Genomic DNA, 15,000 nt, shown 5'->3' on the forward strand with positions numbered 1-15,000 from the left:
CTCCTTCAGGTTCTGGTGCCTCAAGTGGAGAAAATCTGCATAGACAAGTGAGGACTACAGTACACTTTATTTCAAGATCTCTCATTTTTGAGGTGTTCAGGGAGTAATAGTGGTGCACTTTTCAGATTTTCACCTTGATTTTTAAAGAGATAATTTACTTGGAAATGAAAATTGTGTCAATAACTGACTCTCCATTTGTTCCAGACCTTCATGAGTCTCTGTTTTTGTCTCCTGTGGAGCAGAAAAGAAGATATTTAATTGACTTCCATAGTATTTTTTGTCTTCCCATTCTGAAATTCAGTGGTTACCGGTTTCTAATGTTCTACAAAATATCTTCTTTTCTGTTCCACGGGTGAAAAAAAAGACTTGTAAAGGTTTGGAGCAATTGGAGAGTGAACTCTCCCTTAAATTAAGCACTTGTTTTTTTCACCAGAGGTTTGACGGATGAGTCTGAGATCCTCAGGTTTCTCCAGCATGGGACTCTGGTGGGTTTACTGCCAGTTCCTCATCCCATCCTCATCCGCAAGTATCAGGCCAATGAGGGAACGGCTCTGTGGTTCCGTACGTACATGTGGGGCATCATTTACTTACGGTGAGTCCTGCTCTCTGACCCCCTCTGCAGGACAATATGGACATTAATCAATTCAAGTTTATTAGTATAGCGCTTTTCATAATAATATCCGTTTCAAAGCAGCTTTAAAAGAGATGCACATTATTGCACTACAGTCAAATTATGAAAAGTGAAGGTTATTAATTACTTTAACTACAGATACAAAAGACAAATACAAAACAAAAAAGACAAAAAAGCAGAAACACAAATAAAATAAAAAACACAAAACAAAACTAAACGGGGACAAAACAAACAAAAAATATACAAAATAAAAGAACAACACAAAACATAACTGACAAAAAAGAAACAAAAAAATGACATGATGAAAAAACTCAAAACACAATAAACACAACACAACAAAAAAACGACAAAAACAGAAAAAACAACAACAAAAAGACAAGAAAAAAACTACACAACAACAAAGCATGACAAAACAAACAAAAAACTCAACAATAAAACAAAACAAAACCCAAAAAACAAACAAAACAAAAAATACAAAATAAGCATAAACAACAAAAAAAAATGACAAGAAAACAAAACAAGCAACAATAACATGACAATAAAACAAAACAAAAAGCAACACAATAAATGACAACTAAAAGAAACAAAAAACAACAAAACCCCCTAAATGACAAAACAAACAGAAACAAAAGACAAATACAAAACAAAAATGACAAAAAAAATAAAAAAGCCCAAAACAAAACAGGGACAAAACAAACTAAAAATATACAAAATAAAAGAACAACACAAAACATAACTGACAAAACGACACGATAAAAAACAAATACACAATAAACAAAACACATGAAGTTTCATAAACTAATTTCGAGAGGAGCATGTGATATGATTGTGCACCGCTGGCCACTCATCCGTAATCAGCAATGATCCAATCAGAATGATCCTAGCTTAATATAAATGGATCACTTTCTCCCCATTGCACTATCTTCGTTTTGGAAGAATCCCCCCTTCCACCCCATCTCCTCCTTTTTCTCCCCTTCTAAAGGGGGAGCGATCGAGACCTACCTGATCTCGGTTCTCCTGATATGCTTCTAGACCGGGCGGGAGCCCTGGGCTCAAATATCTCCGAGCTCAGGGTTCTCTCCCGGGACAGCATGCCAAACCTGCGATAAGTGCCAAGCATATCTAAGTGGGAACTCTTGAAGCAAAAAACGACAAAAACAGAACAAAAAACAACAAAAAGACAAGAAAAAAACAACACAATTAACAACAAAACACGACAAAACAAACAAACTTAAAGGGCCATGAAACCCCCTCGTTTCAGCAGGGTGTTTTCACACCTCTTCTTTGGAAAAAGTCAGAAAAGTGGGGGTGTCCAGCTCTGTTTAGGGGGGAGTGTCGGAGAAACTAAAGTGGGATGGTGTGGGAGTGTCTATTTGGGCACGCGCGAGTTTCAGTCAAAATACACAGGAGAAAGTGATGGTGTTTAACCTACATGGACATCTGTAGTCGAATTATTTGCCAAATTATTAAATATCGGACTTTAACTGCAGTTCGGCTCTTTCATTCAGGGAATTCATTCATGCCCCTCGCGACAAATGAGATATTTGATTCGAGGAACTGCTCTAAGCGTGTATTTTTCATGCAATGTTTGATACCGCACGGCGAATGAGAGAAAAAAACTCTGCATTTCCCGGAAACTTAGATGCACACGGCAGGTAGTGTCAGAAAGCCGCGTGTGTTATTCCGGTCACAAAATGCGGTGCTAACATGTTTGCACTCAATGCAATAGTTAACTTATTTGATACGAACAAACTGAATATACAAAGAGCACTGGTCGCTCACTTACCAAATCTGTAGAGACAGGACAATCACCAGCAACTAGAGCCGCGTCTTTATTAAGAGAAGACTACATCCGGAATCCGGATTTCAGCGTTTGCAGATGAGAACAGCTCTCAGGTAAACAATAATCCCCCTTAGACACGTAAATTATTGTTGTCGAGCGTCGCGTACACTGTAATCCACACGTGATCCAGATAAGCTCTCACAGAGAGAAAATGAAAACGAAACTTAATGGCAGCAAACTGTAAAAGCAACACTTCACGCTTGTTTTGCCAACACAACGTGGCGTCTCTGTGGTGTAAAGACGGTGACACTAATGAATATTAATGAAGTTGCACAATAGAGCGCGCTGATTGGTTTGAACCAAGCCTTACTCATGCATTAATGCAGCACACTGTAAGACGTAATAAGACACACTCTGGCACAGACGTCCAGTCTGCACGCTGGAATACAACGCTATTATGTCATGACCGTGACGCAGCTTCAAAAATTCGTTTCAAACAGGAAGTACGAATTTGCTTGAAATAACGCAAAAACAACCAATTTACACTTTTTAGTGAAATATAGGTGTCCTAATAGTGTTTTTAGCAGTGTGGGACACATATACGACTGTCAACAGCTCAAAAAATGTGTTTTGGTGTTTCGTGACCCTTTAACAATAAAACAAAACCCAAAAAACAAACAGAAACAAGCAAAACAAAAAGAATGCAAAATAAGCATAAACAAAAAAAACAAAATGATGAATAACAAAACAAGCAACAATAACATGACAATAAAACAAAAAAAGCAACAAAACAAATGACAACTAAAAGAAACAAAAAACAACAAAACCTCCAAAATGACCAAACAAACAGAAACAAAAGACAAGTACAAAACAAAAATAAGTTACTAAAAACTAGGCAATTTCGTAGCCTATCATCAAATCTTCTTATTTGTGTAAATGTGTGTAAATGTATTTTTATTCAGTTTTTTTATTAATTTCAGTAACATTATTGACTAATATACTAATGTTCATGTGATTTATTTAGTTTAGTTTGTCTTTTAGTTGACATTATGAGACTTGCTTTGTGGATCTAACTGGATTTGCTTAGTAAACATTAAATAAAAGTTTTTTTTTATCTCATATATTAAGTTTTTAGTGCCAAAATCATTCCGCATAAATCCAGTTTTTTAAACACAATTTTGCCCAGAAATAGCAAATAGGTGTAACCCTACTAATAAATTTAACTAGTAACAACTAACCAATAGTGTTTACCAGAGGTGGGACCAAGTCATTGTTTGGCAAGTCACAAGTAAGTCTCAATTCATTGCCCTCAAGTCGCGAGTCAAGTCCCGAGTCAAGACAGGCAAGTCCCGAGTCAAGTCCCGAGTCAAAGGCAACAAGTCTCAAGTCAAGTCCAAAGTCCTATAGTTTGATTTTCGAGTCTTTTCGAGTCTTTTTAACAGAAAAATGAACTGTAAACAGATTATGTATGGTTGTAAGATCTGTATTTATTAAACAAACCTTTTTTTATGAAAGAACATTGCTCAGGTATATAAAAACACAAATGTAATTTTCTGAAAAAGTGCTAAACAGTGCTGCATCTTGTCTACACAGCACATTGCACAAGAACGAGTTCCACTATACAATAGAGTCCATTTTGCCTCACATCACACAGAAATTGCAGGTCTACTGCTGTCTAGTTCATTAAGTTTAGTTGTGCTATGTTATGTCTTCAGTGATCAACTTGTGATTAACTAAAACTACATAAACAACCTCAATGAGGCAGCAGTAGACCAACAACTCCTGTATGCTGCAAAGTAAAATTGAGTGAACTTGGTATTTTGTCAATTAAATCTCGTGTGTGCTGAAGAGATGGAGATGCAAATCTGTCTAGCAGCAATGTAAAATGGTAGCACATATTCTAAATGAAGTAGGCTACTTCATACAAACAATAACGTTGTTTTCTTCACATAACAATGAAGAACTTTGCTCTCTACCTTGTGTGATGCTCGTGCACCGATTTCCTCTGTGGACAAAACTGCTTGCGAGCTCTGAAATATACGCTGCTCACGCGCAAATTTTCTCGCTCTCAAATATGCACTGCTCACACACACATTTTCCTGCGGGCTCTCAGAGATTATATACAGATTTTGAGTCTTGTGTTTCCTCTTCCTTTCGTGCTTTTTTATATAATTTATATTGAGGGACTATTTATTAACAAAAACCAAAATACTAAAATAGACTTACATATTAAATTTTTAATCTAATAAACCATAAATTTTGGCTGTATGTTTTATGATGAGATATTTCCAGTTTCAAACACTTAAAGACACAGAGAATAGATGTTGGATGTAAAGAATGCATTTTGTTTTACAAACATTTATTAAACATCCAAAAGGTTCACCATACTAATCAAATAAAAAACATTTAAACAAAAATATAACTAACGCAAGCAGAAATGTAACTGTGATAAAAATAAGGAAAAACTTGATTTGGCATTATAGCCTACTGTACTATTCACTCTTTAAATAAATCTCACTATCAATCCCATTTTATCATGGCAACTAAAATAAAATGAACACGTCTCTGCTGTCTTCCACATTATTGATGAGATTGTGGAGGACATTTTCCATGTCATCCTCTTCATTTTGAGGAAAAGCTGTTCCACAGGGCCCCTGAACACATCTATTGGCATGGACAGTGTTTTGAACAGTACTATAGTAAAGTACTTTAATTAATTTGTTGGGGTCATATTATAGTTGCTATGGTAACACAAGTGTAATATAAACAAATTACCCAGTGCTGTAGTTTTTTACAATATAGGGTATATTATACTACAATTCACCACACTTTACTGTAGTAAAACTACACTCTGTATTTTATTTTATCAGTTCACTATTCTTAATACTAAAGTATGCTGAAGCATTCATTAACAACTTGTAAATAATACTAGGCTTAAACATAGGCAGTATACCTAATTCTCAAAAACACTAGCATTTATTATAGAATTTACCTTAACCTCATAGTTTTTAATGTATTGTTACTAAATAGCAATATATAAACCATATCAACATTCTGGAATAATCAATTTACCAGGAGGATCTCTGGAGAGCAAAAGCAGGAAAGGTTTGAGGCACCAGTGTGGACAAAAGTCAAGCAAACGCAGTGAGACTGAATACGTGCACGAGAGACCAGCCAATCAGATTAAAGTACCTGCCCACTGGTGAAAGTAATGTCAGAGCCAATCAGATTTTTCTTTCTTTTCATAAAGAACGGGGTTCAAATCCCACTTAGGCACTTGTAACTATCATTTTAGACCATTTTGTCAAAAATACCTACTGAAAAAAACAGCTTGAACCAGCCTAGGCTGGTTTTAGCTGGTCGACCAGGTTGGTTTTAGAGGGGTTTTGGTCATTTCCAGGCTGGTTTCCAGCCATTTTCAGCCTAGTCTTATCTGGGCAGGCTGGGAGATGACCAGCTAAAACCAGCTTGACCAGCCTAGCCAGGCTGGGAGCCCAGCCAAAACCAGCTATGTCCAGCTTAAACCAGGCTGGTCAAGCTGGTTTTAGCTGGATTTTGCTGGTCAATTCAATTCAATTCAGCTTTATTTGTATAGCGCTTTTACAATGTAGATTGTGTCAAAGCAGCTTCACATAAATGGTCGTAGTAACTGGAACAGTGTGGTTCAGGTTTTAGTGTTTAAGTTCAGTTCAGTTCAGTTTAGCTCAGTTCAGTTTCCAGCCTGACCAGCTAAGACCAGGCTGGAAATGGCTGGAAACCAGCATAGAAATGACCAAAACCCCTCTAAAACCAGCCTGGTCGACCAGCTAAAGCCAGCTTACCAGCCTAGGCTGGTTTAAGCTGGATTTTTCTGCAGGGATATTGTAATGTTTAACAATTTATTAGAGCCACAAATTATCTAAAACTTGTTTTCTTGTTTGAATAGGCAATAAATGTGCTAAATAAATTAAAATAGAAATACCCACAGTGAAACAGTTATATAAATTTAAATATTAGTTTAAATACATTCATAGTGCTTTTAAATATATTTTAATATGTAAAGTAGAGTTTAAATTCAACAAACTGAATAAAACAAGTCTTCGTTTTTAGTTTATTTAAAAACAATTACAAATGGAGTAATTCAACTCACAATTAAATGATCTCATTGAGTGATAGAATAATAAAGGTAAAACTTTAATTGAATGATCAGTCAAGTGTTTTCCAATGAAATCTGTTAAAATAAGAGTCCTACAAAACAGGAACAAAGACACTCATGAAACGAAATGTGATTGTTAATTGTATTTTTTATTAGATGGTTGGTTTTAAGTACCTTAAAAATAGTAGATAATCCTTAAATATAGAGGGGGAAATACAGAAAAACAAACAAACAGAAATTCAACAATATAGATGCATTACATTACAATCTCACAATAAAAATTTAATTAAAAACCATATAGAGGAATAAAATATTGCTAAGAGGCATAACATCAACAATAATAAAAATACTTTTAAGGTTTTAAATACTAAATAAAATTAATAGTATCAATCCAAAATATGAAAAAGGTAACACTTTACAATAAGGTTGTATTAATTAATTAAGTTTATCTATGTACTAATGTGAACAAACAATGCAGTGAAGTACAGTTACAAATCATTACAGTATTCATTAATTAATGGAAATAAAATTATTGGTTAACCTTTGTTAAATCACAGTGCATTAACATTAATGTTAACAAGCATACCTTTAAATTGTAATTATGCAATAGTAAATGTTAAACTATAATTAATAAAGGTTTAAAAGTATAGTTCATTATTAGTTCACGTTAGTACATAGATTAACTAAAGAAACCTTGTTGCAAAATGTTACCAAAAAATAACAAAACACTTTTTTCACAGTTTTAAGAGCTTTAAAAATAAATTTTATATATATATATATATATATATATATATATATATATATATATATATATATATATATATATATATATATATATATATATAGTTATTATGGCATGTAATTATTATTACTACTAATTAAATAGTTAGAAAATACTGTCAGAGGATGGGCAAAACACAAAGATAAAACATAATATGCGCATTGACACAAACGACCAAGTGCAAAAACATAAATTACAGCCATGTTCATTCATAATTATGTGAAATAAATGACGAGAGGGTAAGTTTGGTTAAAAAAACTGAAGTTCATTGACTTGTGCACAACAGTAAAACAATGCTTTTGCACAACAGTAACACATTGCGAGTAGTTAAGTATCTTACCTTTGACAGATGTTGTAAATCCGCTGAATAAAACAAAAGGAGCTGATCGCGGATGTGTTTATTTCACTCTCCGAGTCAGAATGAAAATGGCATCTTCAAATTTCCCGCTGGTGCAAAAACACGGAAGTGCGCCACAAAGCGCTAGTGGTCGAAAGTATGCGCGCATGCTTTGTCACACACACACACACACACACACACAGAGATGCTCCGTGTCAACATACTTTTTATCTTTGGGCTTTTTATAGAAAGTAGCAAGTCTTTACAAGTCAATAGGCGCAAGTCCAAGTGAAAGTCCGAGTCATTTATGTTCAAGTCCAAGTCGAGTTGCAAGTCTTTTCATATTTTGTCAAGTCGAGTCTGAAGTCATCAAATTCATGACTCGAGTCTGACTCGAGTCCAAGTCACATGACTCGAGTCCACACCTCTGGTGTTTACCAGTTAAAGTTATTATATATGAACATAGTTAACCTGCAGTTACACTATATAGTATAAAAGTGATTAAATGGATTTACTAATTTTCTTTAAGGTAAGTGGATGCGAATGGAAAAAATTAAATAAGCTGAATTTAAACAAACAAATGAAGTTGAAAATTACTACATTAAATTTGTTTGTTTAAATTCAGCCCTCATAAATTCTTTATAATCACCTTAAAAAATGTAGTAAATCCAGTTAATCTTTTTTGAGTGTATGTGTAGGCGTTCAATGAAGTGTATTAAGTGTACATTACTTCATCACACCCAAAATAAATTAATGCAAAAAGCGGCACAAGTTAACTGTAATATTATCAGCTGTATTTTGAATTCATGTATATGTAAAAATGTGTAAACCTCTTCAGCTGCTCCAGAACGGAGCAGCACGAGTGGTCTTTAATGAACCTAAAAGAGCACATGTCACTCCGCTGCTCATCCGTTTGCACTGGCTGCCAGTTGCTGCTCGCATCAAATTCAAAGCTCTGATCTATGTGCCCTCCAGAAACTTGCGTTCAGTGAATGAACGTCGCCTCGTGGTCCCATCCCAAAGAGGGAATAAATCACTTTCCCGAACTCTCACGTTCGATCTGCCCAGTTGGTGGAATGAACTCCCTAACTGCATCAGAACGGCAGTCACTCGCTGTCTTCAAGAAACAACTAAAAACTCAACTATTTAGTCTCCACTTCCCTTCCTAATCTGCAATTGCCTCTCTGACCCTTCCACTAATTGCATTAATAAAAAAATAATAAATATATATATTTTTTTAATTACTAATACCTGAAACTTGCCTACAGCACTTATTCATTGTTGCTCTTGGTTGTGTAAATTGCTTCCTTGTCCTCATTTGTAAGTCGCTTTGGATAAAAGCGTCTGCTAAATGACTAAATGTAAATGTATAACATGAGGTGCTTGTTTTGTTTTGTTGTCACTTTTTTTTATGCTTGAAACAACAGATACATTACACAATGAACTAGTTATATTTAATGCTGGGCGGGATGGAGGGTAAATAATAATAAAAGTACAAAATAAAATAAATTTAGAAACAAAACAAGCACAAATGATCAAATTCTTAAAGTTATACACAAGCAGGACCTTCACATTAATCTAAAAGTTTGGAAATTGAACACAAATAGACAGTTTTAAGGGTCTTTTTATTAGTAATATGTTCAATAGTAAAGAAGTATTTTTTTTCAATTGCTTAAACACAAGAAAGCGGAGTTTCTATTGGAAAATTTACACTTATGAATATGAAAAATATCAACTAAATAATCAAATACATTAGCCTTCCTGTAATTTGTTTTCTTTCAAATATTTCCAAAGTTATATTTAACAGAGCAAGGAATTTTTTTTACAGTATTTCCTAAAATGTTTGTTCTTTTTTTTCCTCTGTGGACCCGTTCAGTGAAGTGTATTAAGTGTACATTACATCATCACACCCAAAAGCATGAGTGCAAAAAGCAGCACAACTTACCTTTTATATATTCAGCTCTATTTTTGAATGCATGTACATGTTAAAATGTGGTATAACATGATGTGTTTGTTGTTGTTTTAGTAATGTGGATCCTCCTGTTTGGTACGACACTGATGTCAAGCTGTTTGAGATCCAGAGAGTTTAATGACAGAAGAAACTCTGCACAGCCTTTTCTTTACCGCTGAACACATTGTGGATGATGAATGAGCTCTGCATTTGTTCTCCAAAATCGAGTTCAATGAAGTCTAAGATGTCCTCTTATTTTTTTTCTTTGTTTCTGGTGTATATATTGGCACTGTTGTTTCTGAAACATGCTGTTTTATTTTCCACTGAGTCAAACCGTGAGAAAGACACGCACTTGATTTCATGAGCAATGGGTTGTCTTTCTTTTTGTGTGTCTGTCTGTATCTGTGCGTGTTATTTTTACTGTAATACTCTTCTGCAGGTGGAGGACTGAGAGTGACTTCTGCATAAATGAAGCACAAAAAATGTGCAAAAGCTGCAAACTTAAATGCTGCATGTACAGAAATACTATAAAAATATTCATAAATGCGGTTTTGTTTACTTTATTTGCAAATGCAATAGAGCGGTTTCCCCCACAGTCTTAAGACTTGTGTTATAGGGGAATTGGGTAGGCTAAATTGTCCATTATGTATGAGTGTGAATAAGTGTGTATGGGTGTTTCCCAGTGATGGGTTGTGGCTGGAAGGGCATCCGCTGCGTAAAACATATGCTGGATAAGTTGGCGGTTCATTCCCCTGTGGCGACCCCGGATTAATAAAGGGACTAAGCCAAACAGAAAATGAATGAATTGCAGTAATCATTTGAAAACAGACGAGCTAAATTAATCTGACCGTGTAAAAAGGTACTAGTTGACTTTAAAAAAAAGTGAGTAAAATTAGCATAATTATAAACACTCAACTTTACAGTTCCAAGTTACAATGGGTTTACTTACATTTTTGTGTAAAGTCAACCTGTTTCTTTTGTGGCAATTAGTTTACTAGTGTAATTAATCCCTTTTTACAGTGTATGTGTAACTCTGCCGGTTCTATGCCACCCAACCTGCTCCGAGCTGGTTTTGAACCGACGACCTTCTGCATGGGAGTCAGTTGCTCTAACAAGGAGGCTAAAGACCATGACCTGTAGCGATTGTCGCTAGAGCACCTTTAGAGGTCAGAGGAGTGAGGTTTACCTGCACAGCACTCACTAGCTGGCCTCCATTACATATGTATATTAAAAATATGATCTTATATAGAGAGTTGGCGGTTCATTCCACTGTGGTGACCCTGGATTAATAATGGGACTAAGCCGAAAAGAAAATGAATACATTATAGACCATTTTGAGGGATGTAAACAATAACCATGGTCCTATTGTATTTCCTTTATTCCATTTTGAATTTCCGTAGCTTCCAAGAATCCAAAAGGCTCCACATATTGATATTGTTATGATGGTTGAATTGCCTCTTGTCACTCTTATGATAAAATAGTTTGGTAACACGCAGGAAATGTTCATGGGCCAGTGACATCACCACATTGAAATGCTCTATATAAGATTATATTTTTAATATACACTGTAAGAAGTGATTTTGTTACTGAAAGCACGTGAACCAATCGCCTCAAAAGAAACGAGTTGACTTTACAAAATAATGTAAATAAACCCACTGTAACTTGGAACTGTAACGTTGAATTTTTGTAATTATGCTAATTGTGCTCACTTTTTTAGTCAACTAGTCCATTTTTACAGTGTCAGAATATATTAGCTCGTCAGTTTTCAAATAATTACTGCAATTCATTCATTCATTTTCTTTTCGGCTTAGTTCTTGTATTAATCCGGGATCCCCACAATGGAATGAACCGCCAACTTATCCATCATGTTTTGACGCAGCGGATGCCCTTCCAGCCGCAACCCATCTCTGAGAAAATGACTGCAATTATTACCATTTTTTTAAAGTCAACTAGTCACTTTTTACAGTATCAGACTATTTTAGCCTGTCTGTTTTTAAATAATTACTGTAATTATTGCAATGTTACATATTTGGTGCTTCGTTAAGTCTATAAAAATCTACGTTTAAAGCCTGTATTGAATTTAGAAGACGCACTGGAGTCTGGAGGAGCAGATTTATTTTAGTTAATTTCATTTTGCTGGATAAAAAATATGTAATAAATGCGTATTGGAAAAAGTGATTAGATTGCTTTTTATTTTTTTAAAAAGTGGGTACAATTTGCATAATAATAAAAATTAAGTGAGCTTAACAGTTCCAAGTTGCAATGGGTTTACTTAAATTTTATTGTAAAGTCAACTTGTTTATTTAGGGCAATTGGTTTACTCGCTTTAAGTAATTAATCACGTTTTACAGTTTATTGTAATTTAAAAACTGTTTTTTTATATGTAAATGTAATTTATTTAAAACAAAATATATTTTTTATTAAAATAAACACTATAAACATTTAAAATGAAAATATTTGACAAGTTATATACACAGTTGATGGCAAAATTATTCGCCTTCCTGTGCAATATTTATTCTGTTAAATATTTTCCAAATGAACAGATTCAGGAAATTTTACAGTATTCCCTATAATATTTGTTCTTCTGGAGAAAGTCTTATTTGTTTTATTTTGGCTAGAACGAAAGCAGTTTTTAATTGTTTTAAAGCCATTTTAAGGTCAATATTATTAGCCCCTTTAAGCAATATTAGTTTTGGATTGTCTCCAGAACAAACCACTGTTATACAATGACTTGCCTAATTACCCTAACTTTACCCTAATTACCCTAGTAATGCCTTTAAATGTCACTTTAAGCTGAATACTAGTGATTTGAAAAATATATAGACAAATATTATGTGCTGTCATCATGGCAAAGAGAAAATAAATCAGTTATTAGAGATGAGTTATTAAACTATTATGAAAAATATAATTATATATAAGGATTATTCCTGTAAGAGAGTGAGTCAGGTGTGCTTCTCATCTCAGGTGTGCGCTGATCGGAAGTGGGCGTTCTATTATTGCTCGACTCCTCCCATAGCAACCACTCATGCAAACCAGCAGAGGCTCTGGAGTGGAGCAGACAGAAGCGCACGTGAAATCTCTCCAATACACACACACACACACACACACACACACACACACTGCCGCCAAATGCGCATCCGTGAGCCGGGATAGAGAGATCCGCGAGCCTCCGCCATGGACGATAGATTCCACCGGGCGGCTCGGGACGGGCACCTGCTGCTGCTGAAAGAAGCGACGCGCAAACACTTGAACGCGCCGGATGAGGATGGCATGACGCCGACGCTTTGGGCCGCGCAGCACGGCAACGTGGACGCGCTCAGGCTCATAGTGGGACGAGGGTGAGTCGTGTATCTGTTATTATGCAGGAGTTATTAATATTAAAATAATTCTTCATGCATTTATTTTTTTTAAATGTGCTTTTATTTTAAAATACATTTTGAGGGTGCATCAATTATTTATGCAGGAATTAATGGTATAATAATTATTATTTATGCCTTTTTTTAAAATATATTTTATATTTAAAATGACATTTTTTAGAATAAGGAATATGTAGATTTAATATTTTATGCATGTATTTTTAAGCGTGCTTTTATTTTAAAATTACATTTTTAAGACTTCTGACGAGAGTGCATTAATTATTAATGCAGGAATTGTTGATATAATAATTCTATGCATTCTTTAACTTGACATCTTTAAAATGACATATTTTAGACATTCTTTTACATGAATGATTTTTTTAAAAACTCTTATTTTTATTTTTGACTTTTATTTTAAAAAGACACTCTTTATGCAGAAATTGTAGGTATTAGAGTAATTCTCCATTAATTATTTATAATTCATTATGCATTTGTGTTTTCAAACAATGTGTTTTTAAAAGCATACTTTTATTTTTAATTGCCATTTTTATGCAGGTGCATAAATTATGCTGAATATATAGATATTAGAATAATTATTTGTGGGTTTATTTTTAAACATTTATTTCTAAATGTATTTTTGCAATATGTATTACAATAAGTATTTATCTATCTAAAAAAACTTAAATTTTAAAATGACATTTTGAGATTTTTGATGAGGGTGCATCAATTATTTATGTTTAATATAAACAGTATAGGTTTTGTTTTTTTTAACATGTTTATTTTGAAATGACATTTTTGCAATAAATATTTGGGATGCATAAATATTTGAATGCATTTTTTTATTAAAGCTATTATTTTAAAACAAAAAGTTTGACATTCATAATGAGGATCCATCAAATGGTTATCCATAAATTATAGATATTACAATAATTCTTAATGCATTTATTTTATTTTACATTGACTCCTGTGACATCTTTTAAATAAATAAAAAAAATTATATATATATATATATATATATATATATATATATATATATATATATATATATATATATATATATATATTCACTAAACTACAGTTTACTGTAGTAACAATTAATGTATACTGCAATATTACAGTTCATCAGTTCACTAATACTACAGTGTGCTGGAGCATTCATTAACAAATCCAAACGAATTGTAAATCATGCAATGAAACTGTTTAATGTACACTATATAGTTCAAAAACACTGTAGTGTTTACTGTAATTTACTAAAGTTTTTTCATGTTGACCCAAACATACACTTTTAATTTTTTATTTTTATTTCGCGAGAGCCTTAGTAAGTGATTTGTATAAAAATCATTTATAAGTATACAAATGTATTTCATACTAATGCATGCACACTGCCATTTAGTGCATTTAGTAAGCATGATGATAAAGAGAATGTGTCATTCTCTGTGATATTTTAAACGGTTATTGCATCTGTTTTGGTTTTAGTTTATGCAAATTTAAAAGAATTAATATGATCTCCCACCCTCTCAGCTCTGGTTATGTTTTGGCATATACAGTTTCATTAAGAGGATGGCAGTTCTGTGCTCTGCTGTATCAGATCACATCTGCACTGAGATCATTCAGTCCTCCTGATGGATATCTGCGCTGTTTTATTTGCATTTTTACTGCTCCTGTCTAATTAAAATAAAGGTCACCCAGGAGAATGATGGAGCTTTCTGTTTGACTGATGCTTTTCTCTTTAAACCCACTTAAAGGGGACCTACAGTGGTATGCAAAAATCAGTTAGATGAGGGGGTTAAGCACAGTTGTGTGGAAACAGTATAACCAGCTTCTAATGGTAAACATTAATGAATGAAAGACTTGATAAAACAGTCTGCAGAAACTCTTTGATTGACCTCTCTTTGTCATGTCATCAGGGGGGAAAAGCCATCATTGTCATTATTTTGCTTATATAAAATTAAAAGATGAAACAATTTAAGGAAAAGTGTGAAAAGAGTTGATTCTTCAGACTGTGTTTGGCCCAGAGATGTGGATC

General features: G+C 33.9%; 2 protein-coding genes across 3 annotated transcripts in view; both read left to right on the forward strand.

The window, feature by feature from the left end:
• The window catches only part of hid1b (HID1 domain containing b), a 131,025-nt gene extending 120,859 nt beyond the window's left edge, over positions 1–10,166 (forward strand). The window contains exons 18-20 of one of the 2 annotated variants that reach the window (XM_073917558.1): positions 1–47; positions 434–592; positions 9,694–10,166. The exon at positions 1–47 is cut by the window's left edge and continues 45 nt beyond it. In XM_073917558.1, the coding sequence (XP_073773659.1) occupies positions 1–47; positions 434–592; positions 9,694–9,757 (270 nt within the window). In that variant the 3' untranslated portion in view covers positions 9,758–10,166. 2 annotated transcript variants of the gene reach the window in all.
• Positions 10,167–12,639: 2,473 nt separating this feature from the next.
• The window catches only part of ush1gb (Usher syndrome 1Gb (autosomal recessive)), an 18,559-nt gene continuing 16,198 nt past the window's right edge, over positions 12,640–15,000 (forward strand). Inside the window, exon 1 of the mRNA XM_680140.10 lies at positions 12,640–12,956. Within this exon, the coding sequence (XP_685232.6) occupies positions 12,793–12,956 (164 nt within the window). The 5' untranslated portion in view covers positions 12,640–12,792. The remainder of the gene's footprint in view (positions 12,957–15,000) is intronic.

This window comes from Danio rerio, chromosome 12 (genome assembly GCF_049306965.1).
Source record: "Danio rerio strain Tuebingen ecotype United States chromosome 12, GRCz12tu, whole genome shotgun sequence".
Lineage (NCBI taxonomy): Eukaryota > Metazoa > Chordata > Actinopteri > Cypriniformes > Danionidae > Danio > Danio rerio.